Raw genomic sequence first — 16,966 nt, 5'->3', positions numbered from 1 at the left:
TGAGAAGGCCTGTAATTTAAAAAAAAAAGGGCGTCCTTTGCCAAATCTGAAACAGCTTCAGTATCAGCCATCTTACTTCTTTTTTCATTCATGTAGACTGGTCTTTCCAAGGCAACCAATTCATCCAATTTGTCCTTGTAAGGTCAAGATTTCGTAGAATCTGACACAGACTGCAGGGGACTTGTAGGCTCATTTCTGTTGTCTGTTTTTGAGGTTGTCCAGGTTAAATCTATAAGATCTCCAACGCAATGGTGGTATTGGGTACCAAGAGAGGCGTGAATACTTAACAATTTAGTGTATTACAATGCTTAATTTGAAATAGTATTATATAATAGTATTCCAATGGTATTTCCATTTGATTAAATGGTCATTATGCCACATCTGCTTTAGGAAACACATATCTCTACAGAAATGCTGGATCACAATTCTCCTTAGATTTATCCTGTCGCCCTGCCTCTGTCAGATCTCAATTTTACCTCAGATTCTCAATGTGATTTAAGATTGTGAAAACATCCCTGAATTATTTTCATATGAGAACAGTGTTAAAGACTAATCTTGAACACTTGTTTATTGCTCTTGTGCTGAAAACCCACACTCCTGTCACCCTGTACTGAAGTGTGATCTGCAGGACATAGCCCTTTAAACATTTAAAGAAAATAAATACTTCAGGATATGGTAGGTGCCCATCAGCTTGTAAAATAGTCCTTTCATCTCTGGAGGCTCAGGTGTGCCGTCTTTCTGAAATTCCACAAGCTCATGCATCTCAGACATGCTTAAATAGTTTCATCAGTTGGGACTCCCACACTCCCTACACCCCTCCTCCTGAGTGCTCGTCACTGTTAATCTTCAGTCTCCGAGAGGAACGCATGAGTTATGATAACGTAGTGATGCAGGATGGTTAAGGTCAGGGAGAGAGAGAAAATGACTTGAGAAACCTAATATTGGTTCAGATTACATAATCTTTCTTAATTTTCAAACGGAGACTGTTACTGTATACCGCAAAATACTTAATTTGAGCTTGCTGAGTACGTAGAACAGAATCATTTCAGCAAAAACTGCACAGTGACCACAGGCAATTTGACTTTCTATTGCACATTTTTGTACACATTACTAAATCGATTATTTGTTCTGTTGGACTTTCTGAATATCTGTGGAAGCAATGCGGCTGTCTTTGTTGTAATCTGGCCTATATAAAAAGGATTCCAACTCATTTTTGCTACATTGTGGATGTAGAGGCTATGACTTCCTACAGATTTAATTTGTAAAAACATGTTAAAATCCCAGGAATTCCATAATGTGAAAGTGTGGAATTCTGTATCTCTAATACTGTGTTCTTGTGTGGGCCCACTGTGTGGATGATACGGACTCCAGCAGCCTGTGTTTGGGCACAGAAAAGTGCTGTACCCCCTTGTTAAATATTGTAAATATTAGCAAAATAATATTCAGTATTTTCTCTGTGATATTTCTGGTGGTAGCATAAGTCAGAAATCCATGCTGCCCTGTAGCCTCTCCTGGCACGTTGAAACAAGTTAACGAGACTAGGTACTGACTGAGCTTGAGCGATGAAGCCCCAAGCTTGCTGTCTTAAACTAACTGCTGCATTATTTCCTCTCTCTCTCAATACTGCATGTACTGTATCTGGCAAATATTACCAGGCACAAAGCATTCAGGGGGACAAATCCTCAGCAAGAGAGATTTGCAGCTTAACGCTGAAACGTATCCCAGAGTATAGTGTGATCTAATATATAGAACAATATTTCTGTTTGCCTCATTGTAAAGCTTTATCATCTGAAGGAATTACGTTGGCACACTTCATTATGCAGATTCCCGTTTGTGAGGGCACCCCCTGCACATTTTGACAGCTTATTATACTGCTTCATTGTAAACCTTTTCTTTTTATTTACACATGAGTTGCTCTAATCGTTTTGAAAGCCTTTCATGTTAATTCTTAAATGTTTTCCCTAATACCATAACTGCCCAGGAGAGCTGAAAGCCCTACCAAAATAAATGCAAGGAATTAATGGTTTGATAACCATCACATGTATTGTGCTTGAAAACAGGCCCGTCTAATTTAGTGCGCATGGAAATCGCCTTATTAGCAATAAAAAAAAACAAAATAAGCAAAGGGGCACATTTATTGGAAATCAAAGTAAAATACAGTTTGCAATAAAGCGGGCGGATGTTTTTCTTCCTCCTTGCAGTGAAGTGCAGTACCTCAGAAAGCACGTCATACAAGTGGGATAAGATGCTGTTTTGTCCTCCGATCCAAGCAATTGAAAGAGAAAGTGATCAGTTTGAAATTTTTTCAAATTTCACACGAGTCCTCCAGAGTGTTTTGCTCTCCTTGAGATAAATTTGCCATGTGCATGGTCTGCAGTGGTGAAGCAGCTGTATGTAGCACAAACATATCAACTAAAAAAGAGTTTTTTTTTTTCCCCCACTCGGAGATGGATCGAGTCCAAAGAATTTTGTATTCCAGTGAGCCTATTTCCAGAGAAACTGTACAAGCAATGTTCATAAATTGGCAATTACAAATGTCCGCAAAGATACTAGTCGATTCTTTAGAAGACTGTCGACGTAGATCTGATTCGAGCTGTGACGCAGAGATGGGCGATCGCCTGGGGGCTGGGGAGCTGCAGTCAAGTGTTGCTGAAATGTAATCCGTTTGTCCCTTCATTGCTGTGTTGCTTCTTTCTCTGTCCAGACCTTTTGACTGCGTATTAAAGCCCCACCTAAAAGAAATGCACAGTGATTCAAAAGCAAGATGTAACTCAAATGCAGTGACCATATGGCACCAGGCATATTCAATACTTTTTATAATGTGAATGAGTATGCAACTGTCTGACAGTCGTAACTCAACAACTTATTGATTATAGTCATAAGAGAGAGAAAAAGCACTTTGTCGGTCAAGACCAGTGCCAAGGAGTGACATGCTGGCATTTTTCAATAAAATCCCACCAAAGCCATAGACCTGGCGGCTGCGCTACTGCTGTGAACAGCTGTTCTTCCAGAAGGGAACAGCCATGCATTTAAAAAAAAAATCTCCTTTGTGTTATTTTCTGTCCTCCTTAATTTAAAAAATAGAAGACCACAAAAGAGAAGGTTGAAGAGTTTTTTTTTAATTCTTCTTAAAATAAGGTCACCTGTTAAGCAGAGAAGCATTTATTCTAAAAACAGATTTTACTCTCTTTAATTTTTCAGATGTTTGCCTGCCTCTGGGGTTTATAGTATGTTTTTCCATCTTACCCATGGCACAGAGCATGCAGTGTTGGACACAAGGGCTGATTCCTCCTAGGATGTTTTTGTTCTCCCTTACAGGACAATTTTTCCCTTGCGTACAGTTCATAGCTGACCTATTCCATTGTCCGGTTATTTCTGTGGACTGCTTCTGCACTGCGGAACACAGAAATAACCTGCGGACAGTGACGATAACACTGCTGTATAGCCGTGGCTGGGGTGCTGTGGTAGCCTGAGATTAGGCGACGCACTTTGAGTGCAGTGCAGTGGAAGGTCATTTTGCCAGAAAGAAAGTTTGTGGTTAGAAATGAATGGAGGTGTTGTTTTGTAGGCTGTATTCAGGGAATGCTTTCATGAAAATCTCATGTTGGGTGCTTGTGGCTGTGGGCATGCTTCTTTAGAGGGGCATCAGATAGCGAAACTGGCAGAAAACCTATAACACTATTGTCCTCCCCTCCCCACACACACACCACCATCCTCTTCCGACCTAACCCCCTCCTTTAATTTCTGTCTGCTTCCGTGGCAGGTTTTCTCAAACCGAGCAGGAAAGATTCATCAATCAGCAGAGTGCCTTGAATTTACTGCGTCAGGCTTTGTAGAGATTAATGACAGTCTGCATTAGCTACGGTGGGTTTCAAGGGACCCTGGTGTACAGTGCATTAGAAATTGCTATGGGTTGCAGTGGGGGTGGTGGGTTTAAAGAAGATCCAGGTGTGGAAATGGTTAACTGTTAGCAGTTCTGTTTTTTCATACAAGTCATTTTTGTTGTGTGTATTTGTTTGCACATGTGCTCATCTTTTTTTTTTTGTGTGTGTTTGTCTGTATGGCACATTATGTCAGTGAATGTCAGACATTGTTGACTGGGGCACTCTCCTGCTTTTCAATTGTGAATGAAATTAATAATCCATTACTCCTTGGCAGTCCTTAACTTAATGTGTGATAGTAAAGGATGCCCAGTGTAGTCTTTAGGCCATGTGTGCGTATTCCTCCTGGCTCTGATCACATGCCACCTTAGATATCACTGAGTCTGGCAAAATATTACACCATGTGGCAGTCTGATAGAAGCACATGAGGAACAGTAAAAGAAGCACTGGTACGATAAAAAAAATACTATATTAATGCACCATTATAATAAAAATAACAAATCTGTCTTTGTGCATTTATAATCTCTTTTAATAAAATATATTTAAATTAGCTACTTAAAGCCTAGATTTTTTTCTCCGTCAATGTCATTTGTATTTCCATAAATTTCCTTGCAAAAATGTCTTCACCCTGTGAGGCTGTGATTGCATGTCTGCTGCAGTGATAAACATAATTTTGCACGAACACCCCCAAAAATAAATAACTACTTGTTTGGCAGACCTGTAATTGAGCTGCTGGGTTGGTAGGGGGCAGCATCTTGCCATTCTCGTCCCTTAAAGCTTGCCTCCCAGCAATGTATTTAGTAATGCTGAAGATACAATAACAGAATATTGATAGTCATATCCCTGTAATAAATTAAAAGTGCCTTATTGTGCTTTTTCATTTTACACATTGTCACAACCTTGGACCTTAATCTTATTCACTGATTGACAGTAGCAACCAGGGAAAAGAGCACATTTATTGTTTGTGCTAGTCAAATCTGTTAAACCTAATTCTTCTCAGGGTATTTGCATATTCTTAAGTATTTCTTCAGAGAGGACCTAAATCCTTCTTAAGTGTTTGATGCATTTTGAAATTCATTCATAAGGTATCTACATGCACTATTAGTTCTGTATAATATGACTGCATAATCTCGGTGATAAGAAGGGTTTTGAACAAGGTATTCTGCAGGGATGACATGTTATATTTCTGACTGATTCAACTGGGCTCAAATGTCAACAGAAATGTCAAGTGCTTTGGAAGCGCATATTTGAATCTTATACTTTTTTTTTATCAGTGCTTATTGACAGAGCTTTTTAAACGCTTATACTCGGCATGCCTGGAATATGACTTCAGGTACGCGGAATCTGTTATAGCACACTCAACAGCACCTATTTGACACCAGCATATTACGAATTAAAAAGCATTTAATGTCCTCAAGTGGTTCTTATTTCAAGGAATCTGATTTGTAAGATAAATCTTAATAGTTAAATTTGAATGGCAAACTTCACATGGAGAACACTTGAATCACTTGCTACCACTGACTTAAGAAATGATAGATATGTGATATGTGGAAAATGCGTCTTTATTTAAGGCCTTCAGTAACAGATTTGTAAAAACTGTTTGGGTTTTTCAGATTTAGAATTATGTACATTTTTATATATGTGAAAATGTTTTACGTCTTTAAAAAAAAAAGTAATTCCATATGTATCCTACTGTATGTAGCATTATTGTGCTTTATAATTTCCAAGAGTCTCTTGTTTCTTGTAGGGAGTCTGTGTCCAGGGGCAACCTGAGGACTGGATATCTTAAATAGAGATTTTCAATACCTCCTCACCAAGTTTGACCTGTGTTCTTTTTCCAGCACAAGTGCGAGAGGTGTTCCCTGCACTAGACTCTCACCCTGCTGCAGTTTATACAGTTTATATATATATTAGTTTCTCACAAACATGTATGGTAAGATTATATTATGAATGAAGCATTCTATTTATAACTGTAACGTTTACATTTATGAATAAATTTATCCTTTTTGTAGTGTGTGCAGGATTAAAGTACGTCCTTTATGCTGTTTGTCAGAGGCTCTACTGTGAAAATCACAGCCTAGTTGTAGCATGTATGACTACTGCTGGAAGCTATACAAGCTGGTCATCTCTGATGCATTCACCAGGATGAAAATGCTGTCTTGTGGTGATCTGTCCTATTCCTTCCATAGAGCCTTGACAAGCAGTTCACTGGTCTCTGAGCCATAGATGCTACACATTATGCTAGCTCATCCCACAAAAGTTCAGGGGGTCTCATGTCTGGTATATAATAATAATTGCTTACACTTATACAGTGCTTTTCAGGATACCACACATAGTGCTTTACAAGTAATGGGGGCTCCCCTCCACCACCAATGTGCAACCCCACCTGGATGATGCGACAGCAGCCATAGAGTGCCAGTACACTCCCCACCCACCAGCTATCAGTGGGGAGGAGAACAGAGTGATGAAGGCCATTCGTAGATGGGGATTATTAGGAGGCCATGGTTGGTAAAGGCCAATGGGAAGTTTGACCAGGACGCTGGGGTTACACCCCTACTCTTTTCGAGAAACGCCCTGGGTTTTTTAACGACAACGGAGAGTCAGGACCTCGGTTTTACGTCTCATCCGAAGGACGGCACATTTTTACATTATAGTGTTCCTGTCACCATACTGGGCACAGACCGCAGGGTGAGCACCCCCCTGCTGGCCCCACTAACACCTCTTCCAGCAGCAACCTTAGTTTTTCCCAGGAGGTATCCCATCCAGGAACAGACCAGGCTCACACCTGCTTACAGCAGCTTTAGTGGGTTGCCAGCTGTGAGTTACAGGGTGATGTAGTCGGTGGCTATGTAGGTGTAATTGTCTCAGTCTCTACTGTCAGGGAAGCTGTTGTTAACCGAGCAATGGGCAGTACACATCCTCGGGAGCCGCTGGTGTGTGCATGTTGTATAGCTGACGTTGTCACGTTGGGATGAGCCCACAGGAGGGGGCAACGAGAGAGGTCCTAGGGCATCACCAGTGTACAGCCATTCGATCAGGTCGCCATCAATCACTATCAGTGAAGGTCTGTAGCACCTAGACACTCCAGCTCAGATTACCACTTCATATGGATTGTCCCGTTGCACGCATCAGTTAGCATCTCAGCCTGCACTTCTGTGTCAATCTTCACACCTAAGGAGACTTATTCCAACCTCCAAGACCTCGATGGCACAAAGGTGCTGTTCTCTTGATAAGCCAGACACATTGGCTGCTCTCTGTATTTTTCTTTCTTCAGATTCTCCAGACTTGACATTTAATGGGTTAAATCGCTTATCACCTGTGCCCAATCAACTCTCTCTAATGAGGTGATTAAGTGCTTAAGCAACAAAATCGCTAGTGTATCTCAGTCATGAATGATTAATCAAAATGTTGCCTAAAACATTTATTATACATAATCTGTATATTTTGTTTGTGTCCTAAGAATATGCATAGATAGTGTTAATTAAGTCTGATTTCTGGAAAAAAGAAACATGGAAGTTTCCATTTTTATGATTATGGGATGCTGCTTTTCTCCATTTGTGGCTTTTCATCTGTAGGATTTGGAAGTTGTGTATTTGATATCTAACAAAGAGATTTTAATTTATTCTTTTTTCCTCTGCAAATGTATTTTGGTTTGAAATCCACATTCTTAGTCAGGTGCAGGTAGGGGTGTTTCACAGATCTTTCCTGAATCACTTGCAATTCTTATGTCCCATCGTAACAGTTTTTTAAAAAGCTCCTCCATTAGTATGTACAATTTGAAATACTTTTGAAAATGTTGTGTAGCGTGTTCTTTAAACCTTACACTTTTTATGAATTTTTGTATGATATTAATTAATGAATAAGCAATAAGAGATAAAGACCTCCAGAAGAAGAAAAAAAACATCAAAGTAATATGAACCCAAGCCATAAACCTGACATCTTTGGAATGAGAAGACCCTAAAGAACTCTTTCTTCTGGGTCATATTTATTATGAATTGGTTGGAGAAGGATGCATTGCCACATAACATTTAATTAATCATAGGCTTTACATTTAATAAAAGAGCCTTATTTAAGTGCCAAAAAAAACTTTGTGCTACACCTACAGTACACATGTCTGGGAGGTTTTCTAAATCTTGATGTTGCAGTATCCTTTCTCAGTGAGCATTGAGACTATGCTGTATGGTTATAGTATTAGAATTCTATGAATTGGCTTCATTACTCTGTGCTCCTCCCCACTGATGGCTGATGTGTGGGGAGTGTTCTGGCGCACTATGGCTGCCGTCGCATCATCCAGGTGGGGCTACAAATTAGTGTTGGTGGAGGGGAGTCTCCATTGCCTGTAAAGCGCTTTAAGTAGAGTGTCCTGAAAACTATTTCAGTGTCCTGGGGCTGCAGAGCTGTACAGGTGTATAACAGACATTTGTGAGACAGAGAAGAATGCCCATCTACTGTATAAGGCAGGACAATTGTAAACCTGCCAACAGGAACAGGGTAATATGTTGTCCATAGCCCTGGTCACCATAATTGTGTACAAGTGGCCTGTAACCGAACCCAGCAGTACAGGTGAACTAACTGCATCAATTTCCTGTAAATGGCACAGGAACTTTGGGATATAGTTCATCATTCTGCATTGAAGCATTTCCTCTTGAACAACACATTTACTGTGTAGTTTCTACGTGAGAGCTGAACTGGCTTAATAGTTCTGACGTTTGCAATCGATGGTCAGACAGGCCTGGTCGTCACTCCTCCTTTGTCAGGAAAATGTTGCTCTGCAGGTATATAAACTGAACTGGCAAGGACTTGCGTCATCAAATACAGGTATTTCTCAATTTACACTGTAGTTACATTCTTGAAAGGTGCCACATAATCCAAACTAAGAAATTAAAAACTCATTTTACCTACGAATGCTTGCAAACAGGTGGATGTGTTCTGGGTTATCGCACAAATAAAAACAGTTGCATTCATGTAAGATGAGTACATAGTTGTCATAATAGTTGGCATTTTAACCTAAAGGATTGTTAATATTTATCCATTTCATGTAAACTGTGAAGGGGAGACTGTTGGTTGTGGAGAGAGAATGATGTAGAAAATGCATTACTTTGAGTCATACTGTTATTTACAGTGCTTTGACTCCCAGTGAGCCTTTTCAGTGCTATTTATTTCAAAACCTTCTAAGTAACTCTACATTTTTTTTCCTTAATGGTACATGGTTGTTAATTGTTTTATTGAATGTGAAAGTTGACAATTTTGTTGTTTTTTTTAATACAACTGTAAATGAATGTTTCATTTGCACATCCTTTGTGTGGAAGTTTTTTTTGTCAGTGTACTGTATTTTTTGCCAGTTTACTGAATTCATCTTCAGTTTAAAACAATCTGAACCTTGTCTTTTGTATTTATACATTTATACATTTTCAAGATTTATTTCACAAATGTGGGACAGTGGTAGAGGCTGGAAGAACACTGAGACAAGGACCACCCAGCTGCCCGGAACAGACAATATATGTATTGGCAAAGTGTTTTAAAGTGAGAACAAATTTGTCCTGAATTAAGAACTGGTATTTATTCTTGAGGTAACATTAAACCAAAACTCCATAGACTGAGATCACAGAAATTGACAGCTACCGGTGATTATCACTGGTATAGTAGTTCTTGAAGTATTCATTTGATTTGTATTTTATTATTTTACAATTATAAAATACTGTAATAAAAGTCAGTCACCCAAAGTGTTCCCATCTGTTTTCAAAATTAACTTTTTTTTATTTTAGATTTGGGGCTTGTAGAGATTTTCTTTTCCATGATGGTACTTTTATTCTTTCTTCCTTAATTATCAGCGAAACAGCAGTTTGAATGAGCTACATATGGAACATGTATATGGTAATTTGAATGTCTTTTTTTCTGTTAGGATTGTTCCTATAGTTACATTTGTGCTTGGTGCCCACCTCTGTCACTTTATTGGGATAAAAAAGCAATCTTAAATGTTCAGTTATTTTCGGTTTCGGCTTTTTCCCAAATGACAGCAGGAGCTCTCGTTTTCTTTCTTTTCCTTCTTTGTGAGAACTGCACAGGGTTAAAACACTACAAGAGCAACTACTTGAATAATTCCCACCGGTAATTAAAAAATCTTTTTGAAAGTATTCACCCTGTTTCAAAGGAGAACATAAGTGACTGTGTTCAGAAAGTCACAACACAAGGTTAGCCTTGTCAGATGAAGAATGTTTTGAGCGTTTTTAATGAGGTTTCTGGTATGTCTTCATTTAACTGGGTTAAAAACATCAGTTTGAAGATGTCTTCATCAAGTGCTTGAGATCAAGTTGATCTCCATTTGAATGGGAGGCTTGTTTTAATTAGCAGTTTGTCTTCGTTTAAAATGACCTTACTTTTTTCACATGGCGTCTCCCACTCTAGGTACCAATTGATACTTTTCCTGCTTGAAGAATTTGAAATATACCTATTTTGATCCCCATTCCAGCTGTCCCAATTTGTCATGGAAACAAATTTCCTTTGACCACATCCCGGGCTAAAATACTTTAAAAACTAATTTCCTTGCCTGTTATTTTCTATAACCTTTTGATTTGGTCTAATTTATTTCTATAACGTGTTGTTAGAAAAAGAGAATAATTAATTATTGAAATGCATATTGTGAGTTCCTCGATTTCCCATCATGTTCACTTTAGTTGTGCGTTTTGCAATCTTTTGTCTCTTTACAGCTTTGGAGCAGAATGTTTTGCAGGCAGTTACAATCTAATGCATATTTGTATTGCAGGAAAGTATATTGACAAAGAGGCTTAGCTGAGGTTAGATAATGCTTTAGTTATATTTGATTTTAGAAATGGTGAGCTTTTTTGCCTGAATGTTTTCACTGAGAAGAAATCCGGTTTGTTGTATGACTTGACAAGGTGGGATTTGAGGTGAAATGTAAATTGATTTTCCCCTCCCTTCTGCCTCCCTCCCCTCCCCACCTCTCTTCCCCAGGAATCTCCTTCTGGGCGTCGAAAAGCCCTGGCTACCAGCAGTATCAACATGAAGCAGTATGCCAGCCCGATGCCAACACAGACCGATGTGAAGCTGAGATTCAAGCCTTTGTCTAAGAAAGTGGTATCCGCCACGCTGCAGTTCTCTTTGTCCTGCATCTTCCTGCGGGAGGGCAAAGCCACGTAAGTTTATTCCCCAAAGATTCCCGCTTTCCAAAGCATCTTTAATTAGCTTGAGCATCCCAAGTGCACGCAGTCAGAGAGTGATTGCAGTACAAAATGGCACTTTCGCTGTTCTCTTAGTGACAGCGGCTGGACGGCTCCTATTGACAACCGGCACATTCCCAGCATTCCTCCTCCTTGTCCCTCGGAGTGAAAGTGACTTGTTTCACTGTCCCGGCCTGGGCTGCGCGCTGAATGTCACCCACTCCCGGCGACTCGGGTTCGCCTGTCTCTAGATTAACATCTTGAGAACACGGTGCTGTCAGTTTGTCAGAGGGCTTGGCGACTGAGATAGTAACACGAGAGGTTCTGTTCTCTTTGGCTCAGGCGCTGGGTTTTTTTTTGTTTTTTTTCGGGAAATGAAATCCTGTCCCACGGCAAAAAAAACCCTCGAGGCCGATTTTAACCTGTTAAAGATTATAGTAAAAAAACACAACAATACCTTTATTATCTGCAGCAATTTGTTGTTTTTAGTGTTGTTACATCAAATTAGTAGAAATGATTAATTTAGGATTGATCTGTTTTTTTTATAGACCTACAGTGTGTTCTTTTCTGTTGTAGGTACCTGGCTTAGGGATGTTCACCTATGGAAGAAAAAACTTTAACCCGTAGTGATGATTTAATTCATTATCCGCACTAGTCCTGTTTTTCTTTTTGTTTTTTTTCTTAAGACATTCATGTCAATGGATTTCTAGTAATTAATTGCTATCTTTATGCATACCCCCTTTGAACTCATCTGGTTCTTTTTCATATAGTCTTATGATCCCATGGCCAGTGCCTACCAAACCCCCCCTCCTCCTCCCTACCAAAGCCCTGCACAGACACAGGGATAGCATGCAGACTCCACACAGACTAATGTCCCAGCACGAATCCAGCCAGCAACCTGGAGCTGTGAGGCAGAAGTGCAAACCACCCCTCAACTAGGAGGCCCACAGTATGGAAGCACAAATGTTATACTTTCAAGGCAAATTGTATTCTAACGTCCTTCATTTAAGAATTTTAGCAAAATAACCAAGAGCCTTACTAGTCCTGGAATATACCACAAAACAGTTGACGTAATATTTTACTGTAGCTTTTCTAATAGTTCATCCAGAAGTCCGAAAACTCTCCATGCGATCTGTCAGTTGCCTCTGACGTCTCTGGGAGTTGCTAATTGCAAATTCAACACGAGAGAGAGACAGGGCAAGGGTGAGGGAGTGAGAGGGAACCGTAAGGTCTGATTGTAAATCCTCTCATGTTATCTCCTGCTTACCTGCACTTCCACTGTAATACACGTGCTGCTGGTTTGTGTGCCATGAAGGACCTCGAGTACAAAGCATGAAGGACGTTTGCTCAGAGTGGAATGTCCCTCCAGTGCCAAATGTATTCCCGATTTGATTTTGTGAGGCGTCTATGAGATACACGCATGCAAAAATAAAACTGAGGCTGAAAAACGGTCTAGTATTGTCACTTGGTCACACAACCCTTTTTTTAATGTTGTCATTAGACATACAGTTGTGGGTGTATGCGTTGCTGCTAAAACCCAGTAAGGAGTGGAATTAATAACAGGGTATTAAAGGTTTATTGAGAGTCCTTCTACTAGGGCAGAATTCAGGCTGCGGCTTGGTTCCGTCAGGGCCCTGGCAATGACAGAAGCTCGTGCTGTTTGGTTTGTGTCCCAGGGATGAAGACATGCAGAGCCTGGCCAGCCTGATGAGCATGAAGCAGGCTGACATCGGCAATCTGGACGACTTTGAAGAGGAGAATGAGGAGGACGAAGAAAACAGAGTGAACCAAGACGAAAAGGCAGCAAAGATTACAGGTGGGGCACTTGAAACCCATTTAGCAGGGGAAAAGAGATTCAGTTACAAAGGGAAAAAAGAACTACCCTGACTTGACTTTAACCTCTGAAGGCCAGATGTCCATTCCGAAAAAGGACGCCCTTCTGTAGGTGTTTAATTGGCTTCCCTTTTTTTTTTGCAGTGGGCTTTCAGCCTTAATAGGCTAAAGATGAGCAGTTTGACAGAGCTCAAGGTCCCAGAGGGCTTGAGGTTGGGGGCAGTCTTGCTAGACCCTTGCCAAAGCTGCAGCTGCTGAGATCCCACCTTCTGGCCCGACAGTCGGTCAGGGGCGAGAGATCCTGGAGTCACCTCTCCCTGAAGTGTTTGTCCTCAGGGTCGCCGAGGTAGTTGTGGTTTGGAAAGTCCATGATGGAAAGAGTTGCGTTCCAAACCCTTTCAGGCCACCAGACATGAGCTGACCCTGTGATGTATAAATACAGGAGCACAACGTTTATCTCAGAGGATATTGTTTTTATTCACGGGGCAAAGTGTTGTCACAATTCTGTGCGTATGCCTTTGAGGGCTATTGTTTCCCAGAAAAGAGGAGTTTTTGTTTAGTTGTTTTTATTTATTTTTTATCCTTTTCCCCAAAACCTTTCCCCAGAAGCACCCCAGCTGAGATGGCACACTGGCTAGCTGGTGGAGCCCTGCTTGTAATCCTTTTTTTTCCAGTGGTTTGAGAACTAGGCACAAGCAGGTGAAGGAGCTTGCCAAAGGTCACCTGTGGAGCGGAAACGATCCCTGGCTCTCTTTTCCTTCACAGCGCACAGTGCTAACCGCTGAGGACCAGTGCCCAGCAGGCCCAAGCACTCCATGGCAGCTGTACCGAGCACTCAGGAAAATGCAGCCACACAGCCCTCTGGCTGTCTTGCACTGCATTTGCAAACACAAGATTAAGCAGCCTATCACCTGTTAGAGCCTCATGATATATTATTCCAAAAGCCTGTTTTTTTAATGAATGAACACAAACGAGTAGCACCTGTTATCTTCTCATTAATATAACTAGGCCTTAATTTAAAATGGTGTATTAGAGTGGTTATATAGAGTTGTATAGCTCCTACGTTTATATTTTTGCTTAGTTTCTGTATTATGCTCTCTGGCAAGAAAGGCATTAAAAATATTTCACTGATGCAAGCAGCCATTTATGTGCTGATAACACAGTCTGTTCACATGCACAGAACATCCTAACGTAATTCCTGCATTACATGGAAACTGGATCTTGGAGAGTGTATAAGCTGGATTGTTTTAATTTTTTTTTTCAGTGCTTGATTTGCCGTTATGTTGAGTTTATTTATGTCTTGGCTTTATTTATGTTTTGTTTCAGTGTGACATAGCTGGCTTTCTGCTTTCTTTCACCTGTTTCTTTTTCCTTCTCCCTTTTGCTCTTCTGATCCAAGTTGCGCTTTTAAGTTTGCATCTCCTCAACACCAAGAGGCTAATTTATGTTGGGAATTTGCTTGGCCTACCCAGTTTTCTTAGAGTAATGCATGCAATCTCGATACAGTGCTTCATGCATGTTCCAGGCAACCTAATCAGCATAGAGGACCGCTTGCCAATGACGAATGCAGAATGGATGGGTCATGTAAATTTAAGCAAATGGCCAGAACTATCAATTTCTTTTCATTGCCCATGGCTGGTGTAGCCAGTTGGGCTCTTTTCTTTTTTTTTTTGTCCTAGTACATTACCTTTGTGTGGGAAGAATAGATTTCACCTTGGGGTGTGGTTGTGATTGTCCAGTGCTCATGGCAGTTTGACAGAGCTTGAGAGGCATCATACACATCATACACAGCTAACGACATTCTGCTGTACAAATTGCAAACTGCAAAAAGAAGAAAAACATCTCAAATGCAGGCATGACCAGACAGATTTATTTTTCTTCGCTATCTGCCTCTGTAGCCTTTCTTTCTGTGTCCAGTTTGCTTAATGTTTTCCTGACTGGCTTCTGTTTACAGAAATAGTAAACCAGTTGAATGCCCTCAGCAGCTTAGATGAAGACCCAGATGACTACGTAAAGCAAGCAAATAAACCTGCTAAGTCAGCCAGTTCTTCTGAAGGTCTAATAGCTTTCATCTTCCTTCTTCTGTCTTCTGCCATTCCTGTAGTGTTGTGGTTGTGGTGCCTGACTCGATTTGTCCATTTGTTGTCAGATAATCTTCGTTGGTTTTCTGTCTCCCTCTGTTTGGCTTTCTGCAATTTGATGTGAACCATAAAGAACAAACGCTGCCTCCTCACAAAATACAGGGGAAGTGGAAATACATGGGAAAAAAAGGCCATCCTGGCCCTGAATACATCTTTTTCAACCTTTAGAAAACTTTCTGAAGTTTTTCTTATTGTTTAAGAGTGTTATTAAATATTCTGTTTAATTGGATGGTAACTGGACATTACGGTTATTAACATTATGACCAATTTTAACAGAAGTATGAGCTAGATACATCGAGGCTTTCCAGAATATTAAGCTTAAAGGTAAAACTGGAGATGGGATTTTTTCCCCGTATGTAAGAGCCAGAGTTGACAGTTTGTGTTCATAAAAATCAAAAATGGTGTACCTTTCTTATTAATAAAAATAAATAGCACAAGCACTGTGTGTTCAGGCTGTTTGCAAACAGTGTACCATTTTGAAGCTCTGATGTCCAAATATGGACACATTTGAAGCCTTGTGTCAGAAAGAATGTGACTGTCCTTATCCATTCAAATGACACCTTATCATTAATCCAATGTGTTTTCTGACACTCAGCAAGGGAGCATAAACAAGCATGTAACACTGTGCTGTACAAGGCAGTGGTATTGGAATCTGTACTTCTGTCCGCCTCTACAGTGTAACAGAATCAGGAGCTAAAATGTCAGTGAAGGAAATCGTACAGGAATATTGTCGAAGAAAAAATATTTCCTATTAGTGGTTCACTCCAAAGTGCAGATTTCATTCTTTCTTGTCCATTGCGTTGTGAAGGAGCCATGCTTTCAGGCAGATCCCCATCACTTTGCCAGCAGTATTAACTTTTTTTGTTTTTTTTTGACTGGGCTTCTCGCAGAGCTCATCAGTAAACTTAACTTCCTGGAACACGATGATCAAGACGTTTCTAACATGAGCGCAAACCCATTTGGCGATTCAGACGACACCGAGTTAAATCCATTTGGGGAACCTGATGACGAAGGTAATGGAATGATTTCATGATTTAATTTTCCTAAAGCGCAAACGCCTTCACCTGAGTTCACTGTTGACCAATTTGGATACATGGTGTAAGTGTTGTGATCAGAGATTGCAATTAAAATTACCCCTGTTCTTCTCATAATTTTTTGCTCTGACCACAAACTACTGTATACCTTTTAACTTGTATTTTGATTGTTTTTAATATTTTGCTAGGCTTTAAAAGTCTTGAAATGCAAATCACTTTGCTGTGAAGTTCTTTTTCTTGCAATTTGTGATTTGTTTACTACAGAGCCACCCAAAATTACAGTTACTCAACAAAAGAAAGAAGAGCTGTTCTCCAGTCCTGACTCCTCAAACCCCTTTGATGAGGTGGGGGCTGAAACTCTGCAGTACAGCAATCCGTTTGACGAGCCGGAACCGGAGCCAGAACCAGAACCAGTCAGGGACACAAAGATGGAACCGTCTCCTCCTAAGTTCTCCAAGAGGAAGAATGTGCGCCCGGTGGATATGAGCAAATACCTGTATGCAGATACCTCTAAAAATGAGGACGAGGAACTGGATGAGTAAGTTTAAAATTTAAAAAAAGTATGTGAATCTTTTCCTCTCGTATCCTGTTTCAATATATGTGCTGTCTTGCGGTCCATGGGGTGTGTTGACAGCAGGCTGTCGTGGCCTGGTCCATAGCACATTCATTACTTCACACAGATCTGCAAGAGGTCACCTCACGGAGGGGTGGCCCGACAGGCCATGAGAACACAGAGGCACTTGTTCACAGTGTTGTTTAACTTAATCTGCCCATTCGCCCCTTTCCCTCTGTCTCTGCGCTCTTACAGTCTTTATGTATAGTTTATCAAACCTGCCATGAAGTTGGAAATGACTTGTGAAGCATTCTGCTGGCAGCCCTAAATTGTCAGTGTTTCTGTT

At 40.5% G+C, this 16,966-nt stretch overlaps 1 protein-coding gene across 5 annotated transcripts in view; it reads left to right on the top strand.

The window, feature by feature from the left end:
• The window catches only part of ehbp1 (EH domain binding protein 1), a 133,016-nt gene that overhangs the window by 44,377 nt on the left and 71,673 nt on the right, over positions 1–16,966 (top strand). For 4 of the 5 annotated variants that reach the window (XM_069180030.1, XM_006638608.3, XM_015362910.2 and 1 more), the window contains exons 6-10: positions 10,854–11,035; positions 12,736–12,875; positions 14,847–14,948; positions 15,924–16,046; positions 16,332–16,605. In XM_069180030.1, the coding sequence (XP_069036131.1) occupies positions 10,854–11,035; positions 12,736–12,875; positions 14,847–14,948; positions 15,924–16,046; positions 16,332–16,605 (821 nt within the window). The remainder of the gene's footprint in view (positions 1–10,853; positions 11,036–12,735; positions 12,876–14,846; positions 14,949–15,923; positions 16,047–16,331; positions 16,606–16,966) is intronic. The other variant, XM_015362911.2, reaches the window with a different exon arrangement.

The sequence above is a fragment of the Lepisosteus oculatus genome, chromosome 17 (genome assembly GCF_040954835.1).
Source record: "Lepisosteus oculatus isolate fLepOcu1 chromosome 17, fLepOcu1.hap2, whole genome shotgun sequence".
Classification (NCBI taxonomy): Eukaryota; Metazoa; Chordata; class Actinopteri; order Semionotiformes; family Lepisosteidae; genus Lepisosteus; species Lepisosteus oculatus.
The sequence above is the reverse complement of the archived record's forward strand: the minus strand, read 5'-3'. Positions and strand labels throughout refer to the sequence as shown.